At 43.1% G+C, this 22,264-nt stretch overlaps 1 protein-coding gene and 1 long non-coding RNA gene across 9 annotated transcripts in view; one reads left to right on the top strand and one right to left on the bottom strand.

The window, feature by feature from the left end:
• ELSPBP1 (epididymal sperm binding protein 1) overlaps positions 1–20,027 on the top strand; it is a 27,431-nt gene extending 7,404 nt beyond the window's left edge. For 2 of the 8 annotated variants that reach the window (XM_072773165.1, XM_072773169.1), the window contains exons 2-8: positions 5,614–5,702; positions 7,152–7,217; positions 10,863–11,000; positions 14,720–14,866; positions 15,843–16,001; positions 18,194–18,358; positions 19,604–20,027. In XM_072773165.1, coding sequence (XP_072629266.1) covers positions 5,614–5,702; positions 7,152–7,217; positions 10,863–11,000; positions 14,720–14,866; positions 15,843–16,001; positions 18,194–18,351 — 757 coding nt within the window. In that variant the 3' untranslated portion in view covers positions 18,352–18,358; positions 19,604–20,027. Of the gene's footprint in view, positions 1–5,613; positions 5,703–7,151; positions 7,218–10,862; positions 11,001–14,719; positions 14,867–15,842; positions 16,002–18,193; positions 18,444–19,603 lie in introns of those variants that run through there. The other 6 variants (XM_072773174.1, XM_072773187.1, XR_012005877.1 and 3 more) reach the window with 5 other exon arrangements.
• Positions 19,676–22,264, bottom strand: LOC140602966 (uncharacterized). Its single transcript, XR_012005977.1, has 2 exons — positions 21,557–22,264; positions 19,676–20,988 (listed from the first exon to the last, which is right to left on the bottom strand). It is a non-coding gene; the product is annotated as an uncharacterized lncRNA (long non-coding RNA).

Genomic DNA, 22,264 nt, shown 5'->3' with positions numbered 1-22,264 from the left:
GGGCAGATTCCCTTCTCTGTTAAGAAACTCGAAGGGGTGGGTGAAGCCAGACTGTCTGAGCTATGTAAAGCTACGGAAGGCTACCTGTACCCCAAGTTTGGGGAAAAGAGATGGAAGAAAAGAGAACTAGCCTGGACAAATTGCCCATTAAGTTCCTGGTAGTCAACTACTATCTACATGGTCACATGAATCTTTGCACTATCCCTCTAAGGTAAGGCTCACTCTCCCTGTTTCATGAAGGAGAAAGCGGAGATTCAAACATCTTCCTGAAGTTTTGACACTGCTCCCTCCAAAGGCTGCCTGAATGCATAATAGAAGAGGTGCATGTGTGTATGCATATGTGTGCATGTGCGTGTGCGTGTGCGTGTGTGTGTGTGACGGGGTCTCACACTGAGGTTTTGTTTCACAGATGGAATCATCATCTGCTGCCAAGGAGCAAAAGGACTCAGTATTTTGAAGCCACACTAAAAGTCCCATGATTTTACGCCCATGAGCTCCTATAATTCCCACAATAGCTTCCATAGTTGGATTGTAATCTCCACAGATGAGAACTTGAAAACCAGAGATCAGAGAGGTCAAATGATCTTCCTAAGGTCACCCAGTAGATAAATGGGAGAGGGGGTCTTTGAATCCTGGTTGGTTGGGTGTCATTGTCTTCTCATGGCTCCACTGTAACATTTTTGACTCAAGAGAATGAGCAAGCTGAGGCGGTGGGTTAGGCTGCCTCCTGGTGACACTCTCAGCACCTTTATACTACCTGGTGTGGCTGTTCCATGTTGGGTGATAGATATTGGTGCCCATGTCTCATTTCTGTTGAGGTCAGAAATCACGTTCAGTTCCTCTTGGTAGTTGCCACAGTTCTATATAGATGGTAGCCTTCTGGAATACTTATTAGATAGATGAATAAAAAAATGAATGGTAGAAGAATGGATGGATGGATGATGGATGGAAAGAGGGATGGATGGATGGATGAAAGGATGGAAGGAAAGATGGATGAATGTGTGAATATGTGTATACAAACACATCTGTAATATTTACACATTATATATACATATGGATTGCATATGCAAAATTATTGTTTTTAATTGTGAAAGTCATACACAGCCGTGGTAAAAAAAATTTAAATGGAGAATCTCATAGTTGCCCTTAGTTGCTCATTCTCACTTCTCAGAGATCCCACCAGCTAATAATATGGTGACAATGGCAAGATGCCAGCTCCAACTACCCCATGGCCCAGAACAAAGGGTCCTCCACAGCATTTGAATGTGCCAGTGCGCAAGGAATAACTAGGTCCTAACCTGAATGTTCCAGACGTGGGTGTCTGGCTCTTAAAGATCTGGATCTTAAAGATCACTTTACAGTTCAATCATTGTCTTGAACCACCTCCAAATATTTTCTATTAATATCCATGTCTTGATCCAAGTAGGCTCATTAACATTCCAGAGCGTCAGTCCGTATCAACTCCTTGTATTTGTACAACATCCTTTATGGTACAAAGAAGCAAGTCATGCAGATACCTGGGGGGAAGCATCCAGGTAGAGAAAAGAGAAAGCGCAAAGGCCCTGAGGTGTAAGGAAGCTTGGTCTGTGCTGGAAGCAGTGAAAGGCCTGGTGTAAATGGGGTGGATCAAGGGAGAACAAGAGCGATAAGGAATGAGCTTTTAGGGGAAGGCTAGGTATGGACGGTGGGTTGTATTATAGAAGTGATGGAGAATTGTGAATTGATGGATGCCCCTTGCCCCCTCTTTAATCTCTCCAGTGGCTTCCATTTTCATTTAGAATCTAAAGAAGGCTCTGCAGGGTCTAGCCCCATCCACCTCACCAAACATCTCTCAGGCCTCACTCCTCCCTGCTCCAGCCCCAGACACATCAGGTTCAGTTGTTCTTTAAATATACCTAACTCTTTCTCACATTCTGCCTCTTCTGCCCAGCTGAGCCCCCATGACCCTGACTCCCCTCATGTCTATATCCCACTCTTCCTGCAGGTCTGTTTCTATGTCATTTTCTCGGAAGAGCCTCCCTTGGCCTCCTAACCAGAAGTCACCTTGCCCCAGTTATTCCTTACTGAAGCCTCTGTCCTTCATCTTTGCCATGATCATGAGCAAGAGTTATATGCTTGTCTCTGGTTTATTCCCTTCTAGTCTGGCTCCTTTGAAGATGGCCAACCCCAGGAAGGCAGGGGCCGGGCCTGTCTCACACGCTGCTGTCTCTCATCCCTTAGCCCTGCAGCCCACATATCACAGGTTCAGTAAATATCAGTAAATATCTGTTCCTGAATGAATACTTAAAAGCAAGCATCAAGGGTGGCTCAGTCATTAAGTGTCTGCCTTTGGCTCAGGTCATGGTCCCAGGGTCCCAGGATTGAGACCTGAGTTGGGCACACTGCTTGGCAGGGAGCATGCTTCTCCTGCTCCCTCTGCTGCTCCCCCCATTTGTGCTCTCTGGTTTTCTATATCAAATAAATAAATAAAATCTTAAAAAAAAAAAAAGAAAAAAAGCAAGCCCCAAGGGAGGCCCCATCAGCAGCCCTACAGACAGGACAGGGAAGAGCCTAGAGTCCAGGATCCATGAGGGAATGACAACCATTTGGGAGAGGGAAGAGGAAAGCCTGACTTTGCAGGAGCAGGAGAGACAGAAGATGCTGAGTTTAAGAGCCATTCAGGAAGTAGAAGCCATGGGATTTGATGACTGATGGGACATGAGGGAGGAGAAAGCTTTACTCTTGGGAGGGAGAAGCAGGTTCCCTGTGGCGAGCCAAATGCGGGACTCGGGCCCAGGGCCCCTGGATCACTACCTAAGCCAAAGGCAGATGTTCAACCACTGAACCACCTAGGTGCCCCAAGGGGGATCTTTTATAAGAGTATTAATCCCACTCATGAGGCTTCACCCTCATGACCTCATCACTCCTACCTTCTACTGCCAAAACTTTGGGAGTTGGTATTCCAACATATGAACTTGGGGGAGTCACAAACATTCAGACCATAGAGAACATAGTACAATTAAATCAAGTCGTGGTGTGTGTGTGTGTGTGTGTGTGTGTGTATTTGGGGTTTTATATCAGGAGCTGAATCTTGGAATTGGAGGCATTTGAGGGGCATCTCAAGTATAGATGGCTATACTGGGAAGGCAGTTGAAAATACAACCTTGACACTCAGAAGTAAAGTTTGCCTGGAGAGGTCTGGTACGAACAGTGATTTTGGCTGCCATTTTTGGGGTGCTTAGCACATATTAGATCCCATGATAAGCCTGAAGACAGTGTCACACAGCAGCTAAGATCCCAGTTTTTGGAATTAGGTTGTCAGAGTTCAGGTAGGACCCCCATCACTTATGAGGTTTGTGATCCTAAGCAAGATACTTTAGCTTTCTGGGCCTCAACTTCCCCAAATATGCAATGGAAGTAATACTAGTGCCCCTGCTTTGGGTTACTACCAAGATCATAATGAATTTAGAATAGTGTATAACACTCAATGAGTATTACCTGTTATTTTTTACTGATCTCATTTAATCACCATTAACAACCCTAAATGATAGGTAAGATTAGTAACCCCATTTTTAAAAAATATTTTATTTATTTATTTGAGAGAGACAGTGAGAAAGCAGGAGCAGGGAAAGGGGTAGACTTCCCCCTGAGCCAGGAGCCTGACATGGGGCTCAATCCAGGGACCCTAGTGTTCGTGATCTGAGCCAAAGGCAGATGCTTAACTGACAGCCACCCAGGCGTCCCAGTATCCCCATTTTTTTAGATGATAAAACTAAGGCTTGGAGAATTTAAGCAATTTCCAAAGGTTACCCAGGTGGTAAATGGTAGAGTTAGGATTTCAACCAGGACCTGCTAATCCTCCACAATCAAAGGTACATCATCCAACTACAGTGTCTGAACCACCAGTGAGAGTTAGTCATGAGCAGGTAGGCTGTGAATGAGACATCACTCAGGCAAAGTAAGTTTGGGGCATGGTGCTGTGGTTAAAAATAACACAAAAAAAAAATCAGAAAATGCTCCAATAGGTAGCAGGAAAGCCAAGTAAAAGGATGTGTTCTCAGACCCAAGTGCTCAATGGCGTCACCTACCTGTTTGAAGACCTGAATCAATGGCCTTGGGATATTTTTTACCCCAATCCACCATCTAGATTTGTTGCTAAGAATTGGTGCCATCTGATGTCTCCTCTGAGCTACCCTGATCTTTGCTTTAATTAATCATAAACACAAGTAACAATTTACAATGGAAAGACACTTTCACAGCAGGAGCTGCCTGGACCCTGATTGCCTCCTCCAGAGGCAGGAGTTATTAACCTACACTCTGCAGGTGAGGGAACACAGGCCCATGGAGGGGAAGTGGTTTATGGAGTTTGAGGACTCTGACACTGATGTAGACAGGACTGCAGTTGAACCCGAGATCTGTCACTTACCACCTGCGGTGCTTGGATAAGTTACTTAATCTCCCAAATCTTGGTCTCAATCTTCTGTAAAACATAGCTGATCATGCCTGCTCATCAGGTTGTTAGAAAGTGGCATATGGTAGGTGCTCAAAAACATAGCCAGCAATAGAAGTGGTGATAGTAGCTGAGCCTCAAGACAAAACCAGACCACCAATTCCAATCCTGGGTTGTTTCTACAGAGAATGGCACATCTATGTGTCATTAAGGAAATGGTACAGAGGCAAATAGAGCTAGTAGAAATTATGGCTAGTGAGGATGGTAAATGCTGATTATTAAAGTACTTTATTTTTTATTTTTAAAGATTTTATTTATTTATTCATGAGAGGGGGGGTGGAGAGGCAGAGACACAGGCAGAGAGAGAAGCAGGCTCCATGCAGGAAGCCCGATGTGGGACTCGATCCCGGTTCTCCAGGATCACACCCTGGGCCAAAGGCAGTGCTAAACCGCCGAGCCACCCGGGCTGCCCTATTAAAGTACTTTAATATCCAGCCAGAGATGGGTGATATCCATGAGGAGGGTTTAAGGCTATGCTTAAGATCCCCATGATGAGTAGAGCCCTTGGAGCCACTTATGTGGGTTAGAATTCTGTCATTTTCTCGTTGTGTAATCAACTCAGATCACTTAGCTTCTCTGAACCTCAGCTTCCTCATCTGTGAAATGCGATTAAAATAGCTATCATTTCATTTGTGAGAACCAAGTAGCATAATGTGTGTTGAATGTGTAGCCTGAAATGCAGTAAGTGCTCAACAAATTCCTACATCTCTCCTTCCCGTTACACTGTCCACTCCATAATGACAGTGTATGTATTTTTTCTTCCCTGTAAGAGTAAATTATTCTTCACTGCCCTCTGGGGATAGAAAGTAAAGCAGCATGCATGACACCAAACCTGGGAGTTAGTGAAAGAAGGGACCCACAGGAGCAAAATTTTTGTCTTCCTGGGGCATTGGGTGACAGTTGAGCATCTGCCTTTAGCTCAGGTCATGATCTTGGGGTACTGGGGTAGAGCCGCAAATCAGGTTCCCTGCTCAGCAGGGAGTCTGTTTCTCCCTCTCCTTCTGCCCCTCCTTCGTGCTTGTGTGTACACACACACTCTTTCTTAAATAAATAAATAAATAAATAAATAAATAAATAAATAAATAAAATCTTTTAAAAAATGTTTTTGTCCTCCTTCAATGCAGAAATAAGAGGCCAGTTGAGATGAACCCATGGTCCAGTTATCTGTTGGGATGGACAACTTTCCTCCTCTACTTCTATGAGACAAGTGGAAGTGAGTATACTGGAAAATTTTGGGGAGGATTTGGAAGCCAGAAAGAATGAAAGGGCCAAAGTAAAGATTCCTGGATTCAAGTAGGGAGGAGATAGAGAATCATCTGATTTTGGACTGTCTTGACTACGGATAGCTGAAAACATGGAAAGTCAGACCATGGATAAGCAGGTGGCTGCTGTAATTGACACAAGCACCTTTCATGATGCTCAGGAACATGGTAGGGATGTGCAGTTATGTTCATTAAAAGGGGAGCTCTAGGGGTGTCTGGGTGGCTCAGTCAGTTACACATCTGACTCTGGATTTTGACTCAGGTCCATGAGATCGAGCCCCAAGTTGGGCTCTGAGCCATTCTCCCCCTCTCTCTTTGCCCCTCTCCCACCACTCACGTGCTCAATCTCTCTCTCTCTCTCTCTCTCAAAAAAAGGAGGGAGGCCTCTATGATTCCAACGGATTGTGTCATCAGACTCCAACTTAGACCCTCCACAATTTTTCTTAGATTGTGGTAAAATGCCCAGAAGATAAAATGTACCATCTTAACCATTTTGAAGTGTACAATTCAGTAGAAGCACATTCATGTTGTTGTATAACCAATAGCCAGCACTCTTTCCAGCTTGCAAAACTAAAAGAACTCTGTACCCATTAAACAACTTGGATTTCTCCCTCCCTCCAATCCCTGACAACCATCATTCTGCTTTCTGTATCTATGAATTTGACTGCTCTAGATACCTCATGAAAGTGGAACCAAACAGTACTTGTCTTTTTCTGACGGGCTTATGTCACTTAGCATAATGTCCTCAAGATTCATCCATGTTGTAGCAGCTGTCAGATTTCCCCTTTAGGGCTGAATAATATTCCACTGTGTGTGTGATACACACATGTACAAACCACATTTTGTTTATCCATTCATCCACTGATGGACTTAGATTGTTTCTACCTTTTGGTTATTGTGAATAATGTTGCTATAAACATAGGGTGTAACAAATACTTCTTTGAGAATCCACTTTCAATTCTTGTAGAGATATACCCAGAGGGGGAATTGTTGAGTCATATGGTAATTTTATGTTTAATTTTTTGAGGAACTGCCATACTATTTTCCAAAGCAGCCGCACCATTTTGTATTCCATCAACAGTGCAAGAGTTCCAATTTCTCTACATCTTTGCCAACACTTGTTGTTTTCTGCTTTTTTTTTAAAGTAGCCATTCTAGTGGGTGTGAGGCTATACTCTTCATATATCTAGAAATCTAAATCAACCACCCAAAGATCTTATGGTAAGCACAGAAGCAGAACAAAGAGAGACCTTGATTATATGTAGTTCATTCAAGCTATGTTGAAACTATTCTCTACAACTAAACTCCTTTTCTGCCTGATAAACCCTCAAGAAACATTCCTGTTTTCATGCCCTTTTATTCCACAAAGTCCTTTTTCACTGATAACATTCTTTATTCCAGAGATTCCTAACCTGAGTTCACTGGGAAAGCATGAGTTCACGAAGCCCTGGATTAGTATAAAAGAAGGTGTGTATTTATCAGAGTATTGAGAATAGATATTGAAACAGACAAATTACAAACTTTCAGCAGCTTAACACAAAGCATTTTATTTCTATAAAGTCCAATGAGGGTGCATCTGGTCAGCAGGGATCCATCACCTTCCACCGTGGGTCTTCACCATCCCCTAGGGCTTCAGGATGCCCTGTGGATTCTATGCTTGAAGCTGATAGACAAGGATCCAGAGTCTGATGATCTTGGAGGAGAGGTTTGTTTGGCCAGGAAGTGATTTCTGTCACTTTCTCCCATTTCCACTGGCCAGAACTCACAGGATACTTAATACAAGGGAGTCTGGGAAATGTAGTTTTTAGCAGTAGGAAGGAAGATGAAGCTGGTTTTGAACACACAGCAGTCTCTGCCACAGGGAGGTATGAGTATTTTCCTAGAGAGAAGGTCTAGCTTCTCATAAGAATAGAGAAGTCCCCCAAAGGCTAAAAACTCATAGTTTATTTAGACAGGGAACAATGCCAGCTTTCCCAGTTATTGTCTCATTCTGGTCATACCTTCCTGAGACCACACCCATATTCCGGTGGCGAAACTTGGCATCCCTAAGTCTTCTCTGCACATATTTATGAACTAATTTATCCCATACACATTTATCAAATGATTCCCAAATGCCAGGCAGGGTGCAATGGGCCAGAAACATAGCTAGCAATAAATGAAATTCATGCCTTATACTCAGAGAGCTTACAGCAAATGAGAGTGATAGATACATAAACAGGTAACTATATTCTTTTTTAAAAAAAATATTTTATTTATTTATTTGAGAGAGTGAGCAAACAAGCAAGAGAACATAAGCAGGGGAAGGAGCAGAGGGAGAGGGAGCAGCAGGGAGGGGCAGAGGGAGAGGGAGAAGCAGGCTCCCTGCTGAGCAGGGAGCCCAAGAGAGTGGAGAAGAGTGTTGATCCACATTGAACCAAGTTATATAGATGAGTAACAGGGAATAAAGCTAGGAATAAAGAAAAGAGCAGGATGAAGGGCATGAGCCAAATGCCAAAGACAAGAAAGAACGTGGAGGAAGGTCGAGGAAATGTTAATCAGGCAGTGAGAACAGAGAGGTTCAGCAGGGCCCAGATTATGGAGGATTTTAACTCATTTAAGAAGATTAGACCATCTGCTGAATTACTTTGCAGATGGCTAATAGTATCTATTATGTGTTGATCCTTACTAACAACTCCCAAGGATAATCTTAATCCTGTGTCCCAGGAGCATCTGCCTGCCCTCCCCTCACCACCAGCATCATACATACTGGTGGTGTCCATGACTGAGAATCACTGATGACAATGATGACTGTGATGGTAATGATGGTGTAGCAGTCATGTCCCAGGTCCTCTTCTAAGCACTTTCCAGATATTAACTGGTCTCAACTTTACAAAACCAAGATTTAAAAGTTCTGAGACCTAGAGGTGGACAATGCACTGTGACCTAAGGACCTCTACTTTCATCAACCCATTGGCGAAGCTCAAAAATGGAGGTCTGCCTTTTCCACCCTCTCTTAGCACATCTCTCACTCACCCTTATGATGGCCTCTGTCAGATCATACAGGGTAAGAATCTGATCCAGAAGAGACGGGGCTGCCAGACTGAAGATAGAGAGGATGTCTTATTCGTCTGTATTGGTAACAGATTAACTATCCGCAAATGTCAGTGGTTCAATTCAACAGAGTTCTTGTCAAACTCATCTAGCACTTCAGTGTGGCTGTTTGGTGGGATGCCTCTTTCATTGTGATTCAGAGATATAGTACGCTTCTGTATTGTGGCTCCAACATCCACTAGGGCTTCATTGTTCTCTGCAGGGTCCTTTTACCTAACTTTCTCAACCTGGGCACTATTGACATTTGAGGCCAGATGACTTTGTTCTGGAATCTGTGTGTGGTAAGATGTTTAGAAACATCTCTGGCCTCTGCCCAGTAGATACCAGTGGTACAGGTACTAGCTCCCTCCTCTCCTAGCTGTAACAACCAAAATGTCCCCAAACATTATCTAATGTCCCCTTCTCCATCGAGAACCACTGCTGTGTCCAGCTGGCAGAGGAAGAAAGGAGCATAGAGGTTTGCTTGGGACTTTTCTGAGCAAGGAAATGGTGGACATCATTTCCACCCACATTCCATGAGTTGTAAAGAGTCATGTGGTCCCACCTAACTATAAAAGAGGCCAAAAAATGGGTTCTAGCTAGGAGCCCAGAAAGAAAAAGAAGATAGGTTTAGTGAATCCATGGAAGCTTTGCCTAGGTTTGGACCATGAGGACCACACGTACATGCATGCACATAAATAACCTATCAGAATGTCTTAGTCATAGTAAGCCTTCATTATATCTTTGAGGGAGGAAGGAAGGGAGGAAAAGAGGGAATGACAGGATGAAGGCAGAGAGAAAAGCTGTGATCCTCAACCAGTAGATAAAAAATTCTAGTTCTCATTCTAGTTCTGCTAAAAAAGAAAAAAAGTATTAAGTTGAAATGATGCTTTATCTTACATGGTTCCTTACTTCCTTCTGCATGATGTGAAAAATTTGAGCTAGAAGAGAATTTCATAAGATGTGTTTCAGGGACCATTAGTCTCCAGAGGTATCAGGGAGTGAGGAGGAAGGATTATTCAATATACTCCAAACACCTCTTGCTAATTCAATTCTCATTTGAGTATTGACCCTTCTGATGAATTCTTCATTAAAGAAACTCATTTAGCTTTTTTTCATGTGGTATTTTCTGAAATTATTTCTTCATTCTTTCAATTCTTTCTTAAGCATCTACTATGAGCGAGTCACTATTCTAGTTTCTGAGGATGCACTGTGTCAAAGACAAAGTCCCTGTCTTCTTACCGAGGAATACAAAGGCCAAGGGTTGCATTTTTCCAATTTTACTCATCCAGGTACCACGCCCTCAATATTTGCCACATCTTCATACCACCAGCACTATCATTTACTTAGCCTTCTTCTTTAAACGTGATCACTTTTCTTCACTTTAACATCCTATTTTTTTTAACATCCTATTTTAAAGAATAGTTAACATCAGCTCTGTAATCTGTAAAAATGCTACTCCTTGCCATAAATAGAAATTGCAAACAAAAATAAATACTATGAAAACAAAATCCCATTATTATATTCTACTAGATGCTATTGTCCCAAAAAGCCTTTGAGCCTGAATTGTGCCCTCTTTTTTTGGTTGTTGTTGTTTGTTGTTAAAAAGGGAGATTATTAAGAATTAGAGACATGGTAGAGAAATACTAGCATTAAAGTGAAGCTTTCTCTCTTGTGTAATCAGAAAGATTGAAAAGAGCATTGAAAAACAAAATCATTTTTCAGAATTATTTGACTGTGTGTCTCTTCCATTACCTAATGTGATCTTGTGACCTTTACCAAATGCATTTTGTGTAACATTGATGGTACTCCGATGGTCTGGAGGAAAACTTCATCCTGGTTGTTTTTATGGTTTATGAGACTCCTTCCCTGTACTTTGGTGTCAGTATAAACTGGACATGCCCTTATATGTCATGAGACATTTGGATGCTAAAGCTCCACGTGTTGCCTTCAAACCCCCCCAGGGAATAAAACCAAGACTCATCCTTGGCACACTCATTGTGACAAAGCCCTGTCACAATATTTTGTCTCTCTGTCTTCTAGATCAGAAAGATTCATGTGTATTTCCCTTCGTCTACAAGGGGTCTTCTTACTTCTCTTGCATCAAAACCAATAGCTTCTCTCCTTGGTGTGCAACCAGAGCTGTTTATAATGGGCAGTGGAAATTCTGCATGGCAGACGGTGAGTGGCGCCACACTGTCCCCTCAGCAGTCCTCTTCAAATGATGGATTGCAAAAAAGAACATGTGGATTTGTATAATATAATCATATTTTTGAAGATGAGTTATGATATACGTGTGTGTGCATAAAAAATGCTCCCGGGGCAGCCCGGGTGGCTCAGTGGTTTAGCGCCGCCTTCAGCCCAGGGTGTGATCCTGGAGACAGGGAATCGAGTCCCACGTCCGGCTCCCTGCATGGAGCCTGCTTTGCTCTCTGTCTGTGTCTCCGCCTCTCTCTCTCTCTCTCTCCTCTCTCTCTCTCTGTGTGTGTGTGTCTCTCGTGAATAAATAAATAAAATCTTTAGAAAAAAAATCCTCCCGGAAGGCAAAACACTGGATGCTAGTACAGGGTAATAATGTTAACAATGATAGTGTTGAAAATGGTGCTCTCTGAACCACTGTATTCTTTGTCTCTTTTTTGATTTTTTAAATTAATAAGGAAAGGCAGAAACAAAGTATAATAGAGAGGAGATTTGAAAGACTCTGTTTACTTTATTCTCAAAACCCAAGACATCTTTGTAATTGTATGATTTTGATCTTTTGTGCACAGGATAAAAGGCGTTTTGTTTGTTTTAACTAATATTTTATTGTTGGACATTTTAATTGTTCCTAGTAGTAGCTGGCTTTTGAATATGCAGGATTTACTTCTCCCTCATACCACTGCTCTTGACTCTCTTAGATCAAATGCTCCCTTTGATAGTAAATAAAACATTCCTTTTTCTATCCTGAAATAAAATGTATAAAGAACATTACCTATCCTAAATTCATAATTTCAAGATAAATCAACATAATTCCATAACTGCAATATAAGACAGAAATAAAATGAGACAAATTGATAATAAAGCAATAAGCATGCATGATCATAACTCACCTAAAAGATATTAAAAAGTGGCCAGAGGCTTGTACCTCCAAGCAAAATCTCTTTGATTATAAGAGCCAAAAATTACTACAAAGAAGCCCTGTTCCATTGAAAAAATGAAACCAAACCTGGAAGCAATGCTACCCCTGGTTGAAAATATTCCTCTAGTTCAAAAGATGCAAATCAAGATCAACTGGTTGAAACTGAATCTGAAAATTAGAAACAGATTTTTAAAAAACTCTTGGGTGGGGGACAGCCCAGGTGGCTCAGCAGTTTAGTGCTGCCTTCAGCCCAGGGCCTGATCCTGGAGACCAGGGATTGAGTCCCACTCAGGCTCCCCGCATGGAGCCTGCTTCTCCCTCTGCCTGTCTCTGCCTCTCTCTGTGTGTGTCTCTCATGAACAAATAAATAAAATCTAAAAAAAAATAATAATAAAATAAAATAATAAAAATAATAAAAATAATTCTGGAAAAGAGGTCCCAGAACAAGCATAAGATATACAAAAGGGGACAAAACTTTGCCAAAAGTCATATACTAGATACAGTCAAGGCCAAGATATTCAACAACCTGCATTTAATTAAACCTCTTTCAGCCATATCAATGAAGGCTCTTGTACAGATGAAGGTTTGCCTTTTGCATCTCCTCTCTCAGCTCTGGCTCTTGAGGCAAGTAATGTTCTTTGGGCCCATACTGGTGGGTTACTCACTACCTGTGAACAGCTTTAACATCTTAGCCTTGCCCCACAGTGGTGGGGAAGTGGTTTTCCAGGGGCATTCCCAAGTAATGCCTTGCAGGATGCTTCACCTCATAAGTGGAATAGTGGAATCCGAAACAGGTTTCCATGGCAATCACTAGACATCTTAGCTTATGATATTCATATCACTAGAAATATATACTCTGTGCAGAGGCTTTCCTGCTCATTTGTAGGTTTCTTCAAATAAGGACAAGGTGCCACCGCTGTGTAAATCAGAAAAACAGAATCATCCCTAATCCCTTACCTCCCATCCCATGTGTAATCCATAAACCAGACTTAATTTTGCTGTCAAAATAGATCCTAGTTTTAGCTTCTGGAAAGAAGCTGCTTCACTGCCTCCATCCTTCTCTGAATCATCATCACCTCTGCTTGCCAAAATTTGCTAACAGGTCTCCTCAAACCAAACCCCCCCCCCCCACCTTCCTCCAGCCAATTCCCCACACCTCAGTCAAAGAAGTCTTTTTGGAATGTGAAGTCAGGCAATGCTACTCCCCTGCTCAAGTGGGACCTGAATACCTCTGTGGCTCACCTGCACACTTAGAAAAATATCCTGACCCCCAGAGAAGCCAATGCAAAGGAGGAGGCACCACATTTCCTGATTTCAGACTATATTGCAAAGCTATAGTAGTAAAAACAGTATGGTATTGGCATAAAAATGGACACACGGATCAATGGAACAGACTTGAGAGCCCAGAAATAAGTCCATGCATATATGGTCAATTAATTTATGACAAAGGAGCCAAGAACATGCAACGAGGGAAAGGACAGTGTCTTCAATAAGTGGTGGAAAAACTGGACAGCCACATGCAAAAGAATAAAACAAAATCTATATTTTACGCTCTACACAAAGTCAACTTGAAATGATTGAAGACTTGAAAATAAAATGTGAAACCATAAGCAGGGTTGGCAATGATTTTTTTTTATCTGACCCCAAAATCAAAGGCAACAAAAGCAAAAATAAACAAGTGGAACTACATCAAACTACAAAGCTGCTGTATAGCAAAAGAAACCATCAATAAAATGAAAAGGCAACCATGGAATGGGAGAAAATATTTGCAAATCATATATCTGATAAGGGGTTAATATCTGAAATATCCAAAAGAACTCCTACTACTCAATAGGAAGGAGAAAGGGAAGAAGGACGAGGGGGAGGAAGAGAAAGCAAAAGAAGGAGGGGAAGATCCTCTCACCTTGGTCTGCAAAGCTCTACAGGACCTTGCCCTTTCTGTCCTCATTATCTCCCATTCTCTTCCTTGACAGCTGAGCTCCAGCTACACTGGTTGTCATGTTTCTTGAATGTTCTGAACTCCTTCCTATATTTGAAGTCTTCACACTATTATTCTCTCTGCCTGTACTTCAGTTCCCCCCAATTTTTGCATGGCTGGCTTCTCCACATTGTGAGAGCCTCTTCTCAAATACAACCTGCTCAAGGAAGCCTTCCCTTGTCCCTTCGTCTATTAAGCCCCTTCATCATCTCCAAATGACCCTGATTTTCTCACTTAAAATAAATCCACCCACTGTAAACATAATGTCTGAAATTATATTTGCTGTATTAACATTTGTGGTGGGAAATTCAATCCATCTATGAAAGTTGCAAGAAGGCACAAGCACCTAGATGATAATTTTACTGTATTTGACTTCTCTGATATTTGACATTTTTTTCAGTAATGGCAACATTCCTTTTATGTCAAGGTCTTGACTTCATCTGTTGATCATAAACCATCAAAATTCTTTGTTGTGACCTATTCCTACAGGTCTTTTGCTGACCCTAAGAGATTCGTTTTTAAGACATGGTGAAGTATGTTTGTTTGTTCAGCAGGTGGGGTGCCAGAGTTGAGATTGGGGACTCTGTTGGGGAAGCTTTGAGGTTAAAAGTACAGGAGGAGGCTTTCTTTATGAAATACTTGATGAAATGAATGAATAAAATCTCTTCACAAGACTTGATACTTGTTCTGTACTTTGGTGGCTAATGGATGGATGGATGGATGGATGGATGGATGAATGATTAAATGACTGTCCCATCAATGGCTGGAGAAAGTCAAACCACTCATGGGCTCCTTTCCATACAGATTACCCACGATGCATCTTCCCCTTCATCTTTCGAGGAAAGTCCCATAACAGCTGCATCACGGAGGGCAGCTTCCTCAGAAGGCTGTGGTGCTCAGTCACCTCCAGCTTTGATGAGAATCAGCAGTGGAAATACTGTGAAACCAATGGTGAGGCACTGGAGCAGGGATGGAGTATTTGGTGGGGAGTGGGGGGGACAGCAACACATCTCCTGAGGTGATCATGGTGACACAGGGTTGAGCAGAGCAATGGGAGGAATACTTCTAGAAATGAAGTGTCTTCTTAAAGAGTACATTAGGATAACTACAGGAGGCAGGAATGACCTGGAGCCATGTTCCCCTGAGTCTCCAACATCAGCACCAAAAATCTGGTTGTCCCAAGAACCAAAACCATGGGGTGTAGTCCCGACACTGGCTTTCAAGTATTGCAGTTGCCAATAAGCAGATTCACCCAGTGCTAGACCCTACGTACATTTCATCTTAATTCTATGCATACTCTTCACTTCTTAATGACCTTCATTCATTCTAGAGCTCTCTCTGTATTAGACTATAATCCAGGACCTCTATATATAATCTCTCATTGAATCTTTCCATGGAAGTTCTATGAGATGCTTTTTTTTTCTCTATTCAGAAAATGGTCCCAGTAAAATTAAGTCAAGTTCATATGGCTCTAATGCCCATGCTTCCTCACTAAGTACTGTTGCTTCCCTCGAGATGAAGATTCAAGCAAGGCACCTATCCATGGGCATACTTATTCCCATACAAAGTCTTAATTATGTTCTTCCCTTAGCACTGAAAAAATCTTAATCCCATAGAAAACCTTGATTTTATCTTTCCACTAGACGTCCATCACTTGGGTCCTTAACACTATCAACCTTATCCTTAAATCTCACGATAACTCTATTGATAAAGCCTGTGGAACACAAAAGCCTTTGTTCAGGGAGACCGTAAACCGTGTGGTCATGAATGATTTGGGTTCTCACTTATATGCAAAGCGGACTTAATAGCATCACAAGGAACTTGATTGGGCACATTCAGTGTTATGGTGCCTAGTTCATGTGTGATAAATGGAAGCTCTTTTTGTTGTCTCTTCTTGTCCTTGTGACCTTTCCATAATTATTTTCAGAGTATGGGGGAAATTCTTTCAGCAAGCCCTGCATCTTCCCCTCCATCTTCAGAAATAGCACGATCTTTGAATGCATGGAGGATGAAAACAACAAGCTCTGGTGCCCAACCACAGAGAACATGGATGAGGATGGGAAGTGGAGCCTTTGTGCTGATACTAGTAATCTGGGGAAGAGGACTGGGTGGACATGGATGGATTCCTTCATTCATTTACTCAGCAAACACCTAATCCAGCCCTACTGTGTGCCAGACACTGTGTTGGGCAGTGGGCATATGGTGATGAGTAAGGCAGAGTCCTGCCCTCATGGATCTGATGAGCAAATAACATAAACAATGCAACAGTGTGATGGGCAAAATATGGGCTGCTTGAGATCCAAAAGAAAGAGGTCAATATAAGATTTTCAAAATGTGAAACACCTAACACTTGCTTGTACAAACACAGAGTAAGCACATACTAAGGTTTAAAAAAATCTGGGGTGCCTGGGTGGCTCATTCAGTTAAGCATCCAACTCTTGATCTCATCTCAGGTCTTAATCTTAGGGTCGTGAGATCAAGCACCGCACTGCCCCCATACTGGGTGGGCATGGAGCTTACTTAAAGAAAAAAAAATCTATTAATAAGGTAACTAGAAGGATAGTGAAGCCAATTCAGGGGAAATTATAAGAAATACACAAAGTCAGTGAAGAGAAGAATGTTGAGTACAAGCAAGATTATTAAATTAGCCACAAAATCTGTTAACATTTAAAGGGCAATCAAATCTTTGTTGTTGTTGTTTTTAAAGATTTTATTTATTCATAGAGACCCACAGAGAGAGAGAGAGAGAGAGAGAGAGAGGCAGAGAGAGAAGCAGGCTCCATGCAGGGAGCCCGACATGGGACTCGATCCCAGGTCTCCAGGACCACACCCTGGGCTGCAGGCAGCGCCAAACCGCTGTGCCACTGGGGCTGCCCAAACCTTTGTTGTTGTTATCTTGTCTACCAGACAGAAATTATTGGCATTTCTATTGAACAAAAATTAGTTATGATGTACCAGTTTTCTACAAGTTTCAGAGTTGGGGAACTTGTTCCAGCCAACAGCAGATAGTAAGTCAGACCAAGTTCTATTTCCCTAGAGTAGGGGTCTGCAAACCACATCCTGCCTATGGGCCACGCCTGGACCACTTCTTTTGGACCCCAATCTAAGAATTGTTTTTTTTTTTATTGGAGTTCAATTTGCCACATATAGCATATCACCCAGTGCTCATCTCATCAAGTGCCCCACTCAGTGATTTTAAATTTTTTTTAATTTATTTATGATAGGCACACAGTGAGAGAGAGAGAGAGAGAGAGAGAGAGAGGCAGAGACACAGGCAGAGGGAGAAGCAGGCTCCATGTACCGGGAGCCTGACGTGGGATTCGATCCCGGGTCTCCAGGATCGCGCCCTGGGCCAAAGGCAGGTGCTAAACCACTGCGCCACCCAGGGATCCCGATTTTAAAAAGTCCAAAGAAGAATCATATTTTGTGACAAAAATTATATGAAATCCAAATCTCAGGGCCCTGAGCTAGACAATCAGGTGACCCTTAGGGACTGTTTAGACAATGCTCTAGAAGGACATGAAAAGGTCACGTGGAAATCTTTTGCCCCTATTGCATGTTTTGGATAATTTTGTTAACAAAGGAGAACAAACGTAGATTTGGTGGATGATAAGAAAGAAGCCCTCAAGGAAGGAAAACAGAACATTTTTCTGTAAATATAATATTTCCCCATAGGGCACATCCCAGCCTGCCTGCACTTCAGGGACTCTGGACAGCTCTTCAGCACTACACTTAGGCATTTTAAATACTTGTCTACAGCAGGAAAGCTGCACAGCGAAGGCAGGGTGCATGCAGCCTTGCTGGGCTTCAGTTAGGAACATGGGCTCTGTGTGTCCACATATGACCACAAAAACCCCACCAGTACTGACTCAGGTTCCGAATAAATTTTAGCAAGTGGTGAATTCACGCATCCAGGATCTGTGGATAAGACTCCCTGTAATATGTCCTCTCAGTGCTTCCCACTCCACTCCCTGGTTCCCTTGGTGACATAATGTCCTTCTATCTCCCACCGCCAGGACCCCTTGTGCTTTCACACAGCCCATAGTCCTTCTTCTACTATTAGTGGAATTAATTTAGCTTCCCCAGGAAGAAAATCTGACATTTAGGATTAGGTCAGCATTTCTCTCCTCTAATGGGAACTTCTGAGCAAGCCCAAACAAAACTCCCACAGGCAATGTGGACCCAATTTTGATTTTAGGATGGGCTCTGAAGCCTAAGCCTTCACCACAGTGTAAAGACACAGGGGTAACTACTATCCTATCCCCTTCTTCTTCCTAGGAATTTCCTCCTTGGTTCCTGGCTTTCCCTGCCACTTCCCATTCAGCTATAAAAACAAGAATTATTATAACTGTATCGGCAAAGGAACAAAAGAGAACCTTACGTGGTGTGCAACCTCTTACAACTACGACCGGGACCACACCTGGGTGTATTGCTGATGCAAAGGTGAGATGCATAACACACCCAGGGCAATACTGTGTGAAAGCGACGTCTGTTCCTTCCAGCATGATTAGCTGAGATTCCCAGCAAGGTGAGCTCCATGTCCCAGAGATGAGGTGAAGCGGAGGTTGGTGGGTGGGGGGAGACTGGGACAGCTTCCCAAATGAGAAGGAGGTGGACTCTTTCAGACCCAGAAAGGTATCATGCCAAGGTTTAGGTCCAGGAGGCCTTGAGTGTGCAAGATAGGAAAATGGAATTTCTCAAACTGGAGTGTGAGAAGAAAAAATGAGCTTGAAAGGAGATTACCAGGACTTGTCTGGTCCCCGGAGGCCATGGTGCCAAGTTATTGATCTACTATCCCTGTCACTGAGTAGCCAGTGGACAAAAAGGTAGGGTTCCCTTCTGCTCCTCATCATGAGGGTCTCTCCCCCACCTCCACAAATAAGTCCTCAGCTATCTCCACAGGACAAACTTCATTCTCCCTTCTAGTCCTTTCCTCTGGCTTTAGTATTCTAAGGCCTGTGGAAGCTCTCCAGACTCCCTGCATGGGTCTACTGACCTAATCACTCAGTGGTTCTGGGATTTAAACACAAACAGAAGCCCTTTCATCAGATGTGCGGACAACTTTGGAGTTTCTAGCAATGTTTGCCCTTAACAATGCATATGGCTTATGGGTGACACCAAAATTAGTGACTCTTCCTGAATTTTGGATTAGTCATGAAAATCATCTTCCTGGAACAGACGAGACATCAATAGGGCTGTGGGGCTCTGGGTACCATCTCAACAAGGTGGATATTAAAAAACACCCACAAGCTGGTGTGCTTGGATAGCTAGCTCAGTTGGTTAAACGTCCCTTGACGTCATGATCTCAGGTCATGATCTCACACAAGAGCATGCTCTCTCTCTCTAAAGAAAACCAAAACCAAAATACCCACAAGTCATCCCCAGGCTATGGCTAGAATTAAGAACATTTTTAGTGTTCTGCCTCTGATTTATGTCCACCAGTGCACAACTATCTTCTGCAAATCTCTATTCCACCAAGCCTATTACAGCGAGATTACAGTGGTCATGGTTCAGTGGCTTCCCACCCCCATGAGCCAGGTGAAGGGCAGGGGTATCCAACTGCCCTTGGCTCAGCTGCCTCCCTTAGGACTCAGACTTGAAAACCAATATAGAACTTTGTAACCACATTATATCTTGAGTCACTGCATACCTATTACCTGAATACTGGCTTTTGATTCTATTTTCAAGGGGAGGAGAAACATCTTCAGAGGAAGACGGACATACTAAGTCTAGAACCTGCTTCATCATTTTCATCAAGTCTTTCAAGTTTAATTGCTTTTAGAAGTACCTTGTCTGCCATTTTGCTTAATCACTTGGTCCTTTGTGAAGAACAGAGGGAATATGTGGCATAACCACCAATAAAGGAGCCCACAGTTAACCCCCAGGGCTGCTCTTTGTGCTCTCTGGAATGAGATAAGGTGAGGGACCAGAATGTATGGTGAAGGAAGCCTTGGTGACTGAGTGGTGAGTCTCACAGGCGGAGGTCAGATTCTTAGCCCAGGGGCCCTTGGAAGGAACTGCAACCTGCTATCTCTTTCTGGGAAACTGTAGATTTGGGTGGAGCATTTGTAGATACTTGTTAAATCATTAATAAATAAATTAGTAAGTTAAACAGAGGGTAGGAAATTCATTGCACTTAATGTAATGAGCACTAGGTATTACATGCAACTGATGAATCACTAAATTCTACCCCTGAAACTAATAATACAGTACATGTTAACTAAATGGAATTGAAATAAAGACTTAAAAAATTTTTTTTTAAAAAGAAGAAAATTCATTGCAAGACTACATTGACTATTCTCTCCCCATGCCTGTGGCAGACATCATTAATTAATTACAGAATCTGTTTCCCTGTGAGCCCAGGTGCATCCTCATTTTGTTGTCCCTCTTCTCCTCCCTGCTCCTCCCCCTCCTCCTCTTTCATAAAACACTGAGCAACTGCTATCACTGTCCCACACTGCATGCAGACATCAGGAATAGATTTAACCATTCGGCCTCAACCAGTCTGATTGTCTAAAACGATGTTGCATAGACATTTGAGAAGCCGGAAGATCTCATGGTAGAGCTTTTCCACTGTAGCTCAAGAACAACCAGATGTTCGATCTTCCCTTAATCACAAACACACCACAGGAAACCTGGCTCTCCTGCCCCCAGATCTCACAGGTGCCCCCTTGTCTCCAGCCTTCCCTCACACACGTTCTACCTCTGTCTCCTCACTCAGTACGCTCTAGCCACCGCCCTGTTCCTGAAGCCACCACACTGACGCCAGCCTCTGTGTCCTACTTGCATGGCATCCCCTTCCCCTTACCTTCCTGAGCCTCCCTGCTCACTTCACAATGTCTGCTGAGTCACCCAGTAATGAAGATGGAGATATGCCCCCAGATCCCAATTCTGCAGAGGGCTTGCCCAGCTCCGGCCGTGCCATCTGCAGGCAGCCTTCAGTGGTCAGCCCCAAATCAGGAATGTCTGCAGCTGCAGAGTGGCCTCCCTTGCTCAAGGTTGTGCCCTTTCCAGGGCAGCCCATATGCAAGCTCTGAATGAGGGCAGGTGTAAAGGTGCAGCCATTTCAACCCCTGGGAGACAAGTCAGAAGAGCCAAGTCAGGAGCTTGTGCAGGTTGGGCTGAGACACATGAACTTGCATCCCACTTCCTTCTCCAGGTATCAATCCTAAGCACTCTTCTTGATAAACTTCCTGTACACTTCAACAGAGGAGGCATGAGGGGAACCCAACCTGAGACAGCCCATCATTAACACATGCTTTCTGGGGGCACCAGGCTGGCTCAGTCAGTAGAGTAAGCAGCCTTGATCTCAGGGGATGAGTTCAAGCCCCACGTTGGGAGTAGAGATCACTAACAGAAAAAACAAGAAATGCCCTTTGGGCCATTCTAGCTAATCAAACTACCCTTGCCTCTCCCCTAGTTCTCTGAGTAGCTAACCATCTCATTTTATCTTCTGCAGTTTCATGCCAACCTGAGCTGCTCTTATGTGATTATTTTTTTTCTTCTCCCCTCCCACTGGAATATGAAAGCAAAGACCTTATTGCTGGCCTGTCTCCAGGACCTAGAATAATCCCAGATGTATAGCATGAACATGTGCTGTCTATAGCCACACAGGGTGACTTATATTTAAATATAACTTACATCATTCATAAAATCATTGTCGATAGAATGTTAACTTAGTAAAATAAAAAATAAAATTCAGTTTCTCAGCCTCACTCACCACATTTAAAACTCAATAGCCACATGTGGCAGGGGCTACCATAACAGACAATGCAGTTCTAGAACATTCCATCGTCACAGAAGATCCCATTGGATTGTGTGGCTCCAGAATACAAGCTCCTTGAGGTCAAGTACCTTTTCATTGCTCTATTTCCATCACCTGGAACAATGCCCGCCATACAGCAGGGACTCAGCAAATGCCACGTTGAATAAGTGGGTGAGTGGGATGGGCAGATGAACAGGTGTATGGATGGAATGGGATGGAGCTGGCACAGGAGGTGATTTTAAAGGGTGATCTGGTTTATGTCACTCCTCTGCTCAAAATCCTCCAAGGTCCTCAGACTGGCCTCTAAGAACATACATGGTTTAACCTCCCATCCACTCTGATACATTATCACCTACCCCTCTCCAGCCAACATGGCCTCTCACCATTCCTCTCCAACAGGCCAGCTATATTCCTGCCTCAGGGCCTTGGCATTCACCCTACACTGTGTTGGAAGTGCTTTTCTCCTAGACAAGACCCTGGTACTGAGTAGACCCTCGTTCCCCCTACATAGAATGTGGATTCCTCCTATTCCCAGACACCTTAAACCACTTTCTGCTCCATTTTTCTCCATATTTCTTACCATC

The sequence above is a fragment of the Canis lupus genome, chromosome 1 (genome assembly GCF_048164855.1).
Source record: "Canis lupus baileyi chromosome 1, mCanLup2.hap1, whole genome shotgun sequence".
In the NCBI taxonomy this organism is placed as follows: Eukaryota; Metazoa; Chordata; class Mammalia; order Carnivora; family Canidae; genus Canis; species Canis lupus.
This window is presented reverse-complemented; position numbering and strand designations above follow the sequence as displayed.